Below are 10080 nucleotides of genomic sequence, written 5' to 3'. Positions count from 1 at the left end.
AAATATTACATACTTAGTAAAATAAACTTACTTTATAACTGAAAATAAAGTTCTGTATAGTTGGGTAAAAATTTCATTGCTGTCCTCTAACTCGAAGCATATGTTATATGACTTGACCCAAGCAATGTTCTAAAAATAAGAGGTTAAAAAGGTAAACACTTTGGTAAAAATATACAAGCCCAAAAAACTACTTTAAAATATCACCTCAAGATACATTACTTACCTCAAGTAAATAAAAATACCTATTGAACTGTGGGCTCTTTGTATCTTCTAGCCCCTTCAACTGCCTTGTTATAAACATAAATATATCCTTTAAAAAAAAGACAAAGTATTGTTTAGATTATAAATGCTAAATGATAATATTCACTAAACTCCTAAAGGTAATTCAGTATTCGTGTGTACATATCACGATAAACCATAAAGACTGTAAAGAAAAAACAGTATTTGGCTAGAATTTTTTAAAAGTACATCTTTATATGAACACTAAATGTATTACTATCCTTCACAGGAAAATAGTAAATCATTTACCATGATCTTAAAGTATATAAAGAAAAACTTCATCTTACAGCAAGTTAAACAAATAGACCTGAGAACTGAGTCAACTAAAATTTACACCATTTTTAGAATAAAAATTGTTGCAATGACTGAGAGCTGATAAGGTTTGCCGGAACAGCACAATATATGGTAATTACACAGGAAGAGCACAGTTTAGGAATATTAAAATTTAAAAAAAAAAACAAAACACCACTCGGACTTGTGGGGGAGTGGGGAGGCAAGGGCAACATACATAACCTAAACATCTGTACCCCCATAATATGCTGAAATTAAAAAAACAAAAAAAAAACAAAAAAAACACCAAGTGACAAAGACAGCAGATCCCATACGGAAGCTTAGAAATACTTAAGACCATCAGAAGTCAACTTGTCAAGATTCCTATCTAATCACTATAATTGCTTGCTTTTCGCCACCATTTCCCAATCTATTCTCATCTGTTGCTTTTGATTTTTGACCACATCCCCCTTTGTACCTGGATAGACAGGTTCAACATCACTCTGAGTCAAGTTTTTATGGAAATGAGTTTCAAGAGAAATGTAGATGTTTTTGAACAGTTTGAAAAAGGCTTAAGGTTAGAAAAATTAATTCTGCAAAGGAAGCATGCTATCAATCAATAAAAGAAAAAAATGTTTCCATTTAGTAAAATAGCAAGCATATTTTAAAAGGAAAACAATTTAATATGTAAATGACTGTGCAGCTTTTTAAGAAAAGTCCTATCAAAAGTACCCCCTTCAAAAGACAACAACAAAAAAACCACAGGCCAATATCTCTGATGAACATAGATGCAAAAATCCTCAACAAAGTAATAGCAAACCAAATTCAACAACACATTAAAAAGATTATCCATCATGATCAAGTGAGCTTCATCCCAGGGATGCAAAGATGGTTCAACAAACACAAATGAATCAATGTGACACATCGCATCAACAGAACGAAGGACAAAAACCATATGATCATTTCAACTGATGCTGAAAGAGCACTTGATAAAATTCAACACCCCTTCATAATAAAAACTCTCAAAAAATTGGGTATAGAAGGAACATACATCACCATGACAAAAGCGATATACGACTAGACAGCTAGTATCATACTGAACAGGGAAAAACTTAAAGCCTTTCCTCTAATATGTGGAACAAGACAAGGATGCCCACTTTTACCACTATTATTCAACATAGTACCGGAATTTCTAGCAAGACCTATCAGACAAGAAAAAGAAATAAATGACATCCAAATTGGAAAGGAAGAAGTCAAATTATTCTTGTTTCCATACCATATGATCTTTTATCTAGAGAAACCTAATGACTCCACAAAAAAACTCTAAGAACTGATGAACAAATTCAGTAAGGTTGCAGGATACAAAAATCAACATCCAAAAATCAGTAGCATTTCTATATGCCAACACTGAACAATCGGAAAAGGTAATTTCATTTACAACAGCTACAAATAAAATATTTAGGAATAAACTTAAAGAAGTGAAAGATCTCTACGATAAAAACTATAAAACATTGATGAAAGAAATTGAAGAGAACACATAATGGGAAGATATTCCATGCTCGTGGATAGGAAGAATCAGTATTGTTACAATGTCTATACTACCCACAGCAATCTACAGATTCATCAACGTTTTCACAGAAACAGAAAAAGTAATCCTAAAATGTATATGGAACCACAAAAGACCCAGAATAGCCAAAGTCTCTTAAGAAAAAAGAACAAAACTGGACGAATCACATTACCTAACTTCAAATTATACTACAGAGCTATAATAACCAAAATAACATGGTACTAGCACAAAAACAGACACACAGACTAAGGGAACAGAATAGATACGAGAATCCAGAAACAAATCCACACATCTATAGTAAACTCATTTTTGACAATGGTGCCAAGAACATACACTGGGGAAAGGACAGTCTCTTGAATAAATGGTGGTGGAAAAACAGAATATCCGTATGCAGATGAATGAAACTAGACCCCTATCTCTTGCCATATACAAAAAGCAAACCAAAATGGATTAAAGACTTGAGTCTAGGACTTGAAACTATGAAACTACTGAAAGAAAACACTGGGGAAACACTTCAGGACAGTGGTCTGAGCAATTATTTCTTGAATAATACCACAAAAGCATAGGCAACCAAAGCAAAATTAGACACATGGGATCATATCAAACTAAACAGCTTCTGCACAGCAAAGAAAACAATCAACAGAAGGAAGAGACAACTCACAGAAAATATCTGCAAACCACCCATCTGACAAGGGATTAATAACTAGCATATATAAGGAGCTCAAACAAATCAACAGGAAAAAATCAAATAATGTTACTTTAAAAATGGCAAAGATCTGAATAGACATTTCTCAAATGAAGACATACAAATGGCCAAGAGGTATACGAAAAAATGCCCAACATCATTAGTCATCAGAGAAATGCAAATCAAAATTACAATGACATATGATCTTGCCCCAGTTAAAATAGCTTTTATCCAAAAGACAGGAAATAATGAATGCTGGAAAGAATGTGGAGAAAAGGAACCATCATACACTACTGGTGGGAATGTAAATTAGTGCAACTACTATGGAGAACAGTATGAAGGTTCCTGAAAAAATAAAAAATAGAATCATCATATGACCCAGCAATCCCACTGTTAAGTACATATCCAAAATAAAGGAAATGAGTATATCAAAGAGATATCTGCATTCACATGTTTATCATAGCACTGTTCAAAATAGCCATCAATGGATGACTAAGCATCCATCAACAGATGAATGGATAAAGAAAAGAAAATGTGGTACATATACACAATAAAGTATTATTCACCCATAAAAAAAGAATGAAATTCTGTCATTTACAACAACATGGATAGAGCTGGAAAATATAATGTTAAATGAAATAAACCAAGCACAAAAAGACAAACTGCACATATTCTCACTCACATGTGGGAGCTAAATATTAAAACAATTGATCTCATGGAGATGACAGAGCAGAATGATGATTACCAGAGGCTGGGAAAGGTAGCAGGGAGGAGGGATAAAGTCAGGATGGTTGGTGAGTACAAAAATACAGTTAGTTAGATAGAATGAACAATATCTGACAGCACAACAAAGTGACTATAGTCAACGAGTTATACTATACATTAAAATAACTAAAAAGTGGAATTGAAATGTTCCTAACACAAAGAAATGATAAATGTTTGAGGTGACAGATACCTCAATTACCCTGATTTGATTAATACTCATTGCATGTTTATACCAAAACATCACATGCACCCTATAAATAATACAACTATTATGTACCCATAATTAAAAATAAAATTTTTTTAAAGTACACCCTTCAAAAAATGGTCACTTAAGAAAAAAAAAGATTACTTTCATAGTAGTGCTGTGTAAAATACGTTCTCCATGAATGAATCCTTCCTGATTGTCTAAAAGAGAACACATGCCATATTGACTCTACCTGGAGATGGAAAGACCAACAGTTATTTATAACCTCACCAACAATAACTGACCTAAACATGAAGCCAGGTGTACAAAAAGGGTTTGCTGATGACAATAACAAACTGACGGTGGAAAGGAGAGGATCAAGGTATCACAGTTTTCTAATATGTATAACACTACCATAGATTTTAAAAAATATGAACTTGATGCTAATCGAAATAGTAAAAATTATCCCACATTTAGAAAGTACTCTCAAAATCAGTAATTTTTAAGCACCATCCTTGTAAAAGAAAAAATAGACATTAAGACCAAAAAATTTATTATATAAATAAAGTACTTCAAAATTTTTGGCTAGGGAATAACCCACAAAGATCCTAATCTTACCTGCTCGACAGTCTTCTCATAAATTGTCCTGTTATAAATAGTACAAATATGTAGCTACTCTTTTAGGAGGACTTTTCTTTACCCCAAAGTCCTGAAATAGGTCACTGATTATACAAACTGAGAAATCCCCAAGAGAAGTAAATAAATTGTGTAGTAGCAGTCCTAAGTAAGACTTTCTCTTCATGAGAATGCCAACAAGACATCTAGTGAGGAAGAGCCAAAGCCTACAGCCAAAGAAATAGAATCACCCCTTAAGACAATTAATAAGCATCTCCAAATTAGAGGTTTACATGCCTTACACCTGGATTCACAAATACAGACCAATTCATGCTATCTATATTAAGTCTCTGACCATTCTCAAATTTTAAAATTCAATTCTACTTTTAATTGATTAATATTGGCCCTCTACTTCCCCCATCCTAAGATTCTTTCACCCGTCAAAATGAAACAAGCATGCCCAAACCAGTTTGGGCATTCCATATTTGAATTTTGGCAGACTTGTTCAAATGAGCAGGTTCCTCACTCCAATTATCAAAAAGCAACTCTATGAGTCCAAGAACCATGTCTGGATTTTGGGGGGTTTTTTCCCCCTCACTATTGTAAATCCAGTTCCTGATATATAACTAACAGTGAGATTTGTTAAGTGAAATAAATATAAATTGTCTGCCATTTTTTCACACTGTGGATTCATAATCTTTCTATGGACTCATTCTCTAACCCATAGTTTGCACAATTATCTTTTATTTAATATTATTGTTTTTAATTCCCACCTGACCTGCCTTATAATCATTCAGTATCTTCTGCACAGCTCTAATTACTTCATGCTTTCTACTAGCATTTTTCAAAATGGATTAATCACGTTATTCTCATCTTTTAAAGATTTTTGCATTTATATGGTTTTACTTACAACTACCATAACTAAGTACATGTCTTTTCTACCTTAACATTAAAATTTCTACCTTAACATTGCATTTTCTTCAAAACAATTCACATCATACCTTCCATTGAATGAATTAGTAATACATATTATTAAATTCAGGTTTATACTAGGTACTGTCTTTTAAAACAAATAAAGGCCATGGTTTTCAACATGGAGTTTCAAAAAAGAAAAGGAATTGCCTTTTCCTAAAATTATATTGAAAGAAACAAAGCTAATATAAAACGTATACACTGTATTAATCTACTTCTTAGCCTCAAAATCAGAATTGTTTTTCAAAAGTTAGTTTTACAAAAAAACAGAAGTCTAACAAAAGATTACTGTACAAACACTGAAGAATCCAGGCCAGGCACAGTGGCTCACGCCTGTAATCCCAGCACTTTGAGAGGCTGGGGCAAGGGGGATCACTCAAGGCCAGGAGTTCGAGAACAGCCTGAGCAACATGCAGAAACCTCGTCTGTACAAAATATTTTTTAAAAAAAAATTAGTCAGGCATAGTGTACATGCCTTGTAGTCCTAGCTAGTCAGGAGGCTGAGGCTGGATGATCGCTTGAGCCCAAGAGTTTGAAGCCACAGTGAGCTATAATGACACCACTACATTCTAGCCTGGGCAAGAGAGATTCTGTCTCAAAAAAAAAAAAGAAAACAAAAGAAAGAATCCAAGACATTATCTAAATACTTTAACTCCCATTTTAGTTCGAAAGATAAACCAAAGTATCAATCAATCTTGGAGTTCTTCACAGTACTTGCCTTTAGTTTATCGGGGGATGTGTAAGGAGCTTCAGGAGCATAAATCCTGAAAATATCAGCAAGGCAGCAGGCTACTAGTAAGCGAACATCTTTATCAGGATGCTTGAGGAAAAAATCTGAAGCAAGATGTAAAGCTAGGTTTAGATACAGTTCCTTTTCTTCTTCAGAGTCCTGGTCCATATCCATGAAAGTTTTCACAACCATCTATACAAAAACAAAATAATCAAATGAAATGTTCCATGTAAAAATACAGTCATTTGATATAAAGGCCATATTAATTGCAAAGGTTAACTTCAAATAAATATACTTTCATTTTTCTGCAAAAAGTATCTACTTGAGAGAACAAGATCCCTTTAAAACTACAGGGTAAACTTTTCTTTGAAAGACTAAGTAAAATATTTTTCATCTACCCAACATATCTGCTAACCAGATTTTAAAAGTTTAAAATTAGCCTGATATAGTAGTCGTTATTGGAAGAAATCCAGTAGAATATTTGTTGAAACTTCTGGTCTCACTTGTACAACTGAACTAAAAGGGGTATGTCCTTAAAACTACCATCCCTTTCTTTAAAAATAATATTTCTAATCATTAAGAGAAAAAGTACATACCTAAAGAAAACTTGGATGGATGACAATTTAGTTTTCCATCTGAGCCACTAAACCACTCCAGTCACATAGTTTTATACATTCAACTAAAAAAGTATAAATGGCTTCAAGACAGGATGTCAAAGGTACAGCCTTCAACATTGGAAAGCTACCATGATGTGACCACCGTAACATTCAACAAAAAATTTCTTGTGCCACAGTAAAAGAGAATACGATATGGATAGTTCACTGATTCAATAGCATGTATGTGGTGAACAGAAGGAAGCTACTGGAAATGGTTCCTTTTTCAAAAATATTAACATAAAAGAAGGGGGGGTGGAAAATAGACTGGTGACAAATGGTATGAATTCCACGAAGCGCTTTCTCCCATCCAAGTACTAACCAGGCTCGACCCTGCTTAGCTTCCGAGATCAGATGAGATCGGGCACGTTCAGGGTGGTATGGCCGTAGACCATGAAGCGCTTTCTCTAATTTCAGTATTGGTAGTTACAATATAACCTCAGTCTGTGCTATTCCTACTTCGAATGAGACTTAACAAAATTGCCTATCTTGATGGGAACTGACATTTAAATACAACTCCAATGGAAATGTGATCTTCACCATCCACTAGGTGGTGCTGCAAATACTAAGCAACAAGTAGGGCTGGCCACCAAGTTATCAACCCTATGCCTTGGTCCTTTATGCTGCAAGGATTTCTGCTTGCTGTAGAGCTAGACTTCTGAGTAAAAAATGGCTCAATTTCATACTAAATTCTCAGAGCAGCCGTGGAAACGTTGTTTCTCACAATGCAGCCCCTTATTTCTATTATGCCAGATGCCAGAACCAACAGTAGACTACTCCTTCCAAACAGGCAGCACAGTTGGTTTAACACATTAACTGCCATGAGAGTTCTATAACTCACGCTAGTTTTGACCCCAGGGCTGCATGAAGCATATATAAAATCTTACTTGTTGATGTTCTTATTGTTAGAATTAACACTGACAACTGAATCCTAAAAACATGGATTAAACGAATAGAAGTCGATAAATTTTGTTTTTCTTTTTATGTTTACCTTAAAAACTCAAAGTTTTTATTCTATTTTCGTATTAAAAACTGTGGCCCCAAGGAAAAGTTGCTGATTTTTTGTGTGTGGCAGGCAATGTGTTATGGGTATGATACCCACAGCTATTCTTCTAATTTCTTAATTTTATTACTTTTAAGATATATGCTTTGATTGCCTATGTGTTTATGAAAAGACATAAAGGAAAAAAAGAGAACTAGGTGCATAGAACTATTTCTTTCTCCAGATCTCTTCACCAAAGAGTGAGACATTAAGAATATTTTGAATTAAATGTTATAGGAAAAAATAAATTATATAAACAATGTCACCTTATATATCAACAAACTGTTATAATTTATAAAACTTATACAGGTACTTGTACATATAAAAATTACTGTTGTCCCACAAAAAATCCTTTTATATTTCTCTAAGAAGGAAGATACTAAAAACAGTGGGAAGTGTAAATTAGGATAATAAATGAGGAAAACTATAACCAGATTACTGCCAGGCATAAATGTCTACAAAATAATAAAAGCATACTACAAATACTATATGTGAATACTATGGAAATCATTCCACCAAGACTAAACACAAAGTTTGCTCAAGGTCTAGATAATGAAAATTCCTTACTACTGTCTACAACTCAAATGGTGTTATAAAACTCATTAATAACTTATGAGTCCTCCAAATTAAAAAAGATCTCTGAGAAAATAACATCTCTAAAAGACACTAAATGCTAATAAGCGTTTAAGTGTAGGCTCTGCATTCAGGATGAGTTTCTTAGCAAACAATAGAGATGTTTACCTAACATTCTTGGAATATATAAGCAAATCTGAGGCAATAAACATATTAGTCTCTCTAGAAATTCAACAGGTCAAGAGAAGGTAAACACACAGAAAATGAAGTAAGTCACATACAGGAGTTTGTAGCTTGACTCTTTTTAATAAAATATGTGTAAGTTACCAAGTGGACAAAATATCCACCTATTAGTAAATTTAATCTGCTCAAAGATATCTTTTCCTCTGAATAATAAACATCTGATACCTAGCAATCTAATACTTCATGTATTAATATAAATAAGACTTTATATGAAATTTATAATACTCTTAGCATCTTTTTTTTCTTATTAAAATACACCATGTAGCAATATAAAATAGTACTTTGTTTTAAGCTTCTTGGGCCTTCAATGATTAATTTAGGCAAGTTTTTCAGCCCTGGCATCCAGGTAAATAATAACATATCAAGCAACATAAATGTCTAGGTAGATACAACCTAGAAGGAAAAAAAATGCCCAAAAACAAAGACCATCTCAACTACCTGATAAATCACCTTAACGTTCTCCATCGCTACTATGCTCCTTTAACCATTTTAACAATCACAGGGACCATCGTGGCCCTGAAACAAAAGGTGAAACATATTCAAATACATATAAAGAGACCCTAGCCATATAGTGACTAACTCATCTATGGAAGTTCATCAGCAATCTTGATTCACTGCTACATGTCAGAAGCAGAGGGAGAAGCTAATAGTCACTTTGATCTACTCTCAAAATAACTTAGAAGAAAGTAAGGTACAGCCTGAGTACTCAGTACAAAGACTTCAAATTTCCTTTCTCAGAATGAAATAGCTGTTTTTAGGGAAAAAATGAAATGAGATATAGGATAAAGGAGACAAATTTGTAACAAAAAAAAGGTAATATAAGAGTATTATGGACTTGTTCTTTATATTCAAGTGTAGTTAAGTCCTAGAAAATCTAAGCTTTACCTTTCTAATTGCTCTCTCATTAGTGATAGCCAAGGAATCACCACTGTTCCTCATCTACTCCACTCCCTTAGATCTTCCTCTGCCATTTGCTGCTTTGCTTTTTTAAGTTGCCCTGAAATACACAGCCCTGTTTGATTTCTACATGGGACCCCTGCCTTAAACAGATGTCCAAAAGAACATACTCAGTTTTACTCACCTTTAACCGTCTCACCATCTCCTCTTTAGATATTTTATCTGAGATTTCCTTGACACCAGGAGGATAAGTAATTTTTCCATCATTGGTCCTTGTCTTTGAATGAGCCATGACGGAAATATTTTTATCCCTAAAACAAGGAAATTATTAGACACAAACCAAAAAACAGGCATAAACAACATTAATAATAAACAAGAAAGGTAAGCTGCCCCCCAATTTATAACTACTCCTAATTTATAGTAATTCACTTCTCTAATTAATAAAAATCATTCTACTAAACATGTCCTAAAATTATTTTTAAAAAAACAAAACTTACTTTTAGTTTCATTCCCAACCCTCCAACAAAAACAAAAACAAAAAAAACTATAAATACCAGTGTAAAATAAAAATCCAAACATAAGCATATTTATAAAAGCACCACAAA

The 10080-nt window shown here is 33.4% G+C and overlaps 1 protein-coding gene across 1 annotated transcript in view; it reads right to left on the bottom strand.

Moving 5' to 3' along the window:
• Nucleotides 1–9776, bottom strand: part of PDS5B (PDS5 cohesin associated factor B) — a 139702-nt gene extending 129926 nt beyond the window's left edge. The window contains 4 exon segments of the mRNA XM_012642128.1: nucleotides 32–129; nucleotides 224–310; nucleotides 6056–6259; nucleotides 9660–9776. Coding sequence (XP_012497582.1) covers nucleotides 32–129; nucleotides 224–310; nucleotides 6056–6259; nucleotides 9660–9767 — 497 coding nt within the window. The 5' untranslated portion in view covers nucleotides 9768–9776.
• Nucleotides 9777–10080: the final 304 nt, after the last annotated feature.

This window comes from Propithecus coquereli, unplaced genomic scaffold (assembly GCF_000956105.1).
Source record: "Propithecus coquereli isolate 6110/MARCELLA unplaced genomic scaffold, Pcoq_1.0 Scaffold175, whole genome shotgun sequence".
Lineage (NCBI taxonomy): Eukaryota > Metazoa > Chordata > Mammalia > Primates > Indriidae > Propithecus > Propithecus coquereli.
Note: the sequence above shows the minus strand (reverse complement) of the source record. Positions and strands in the feature narration are given on the sequence as shown.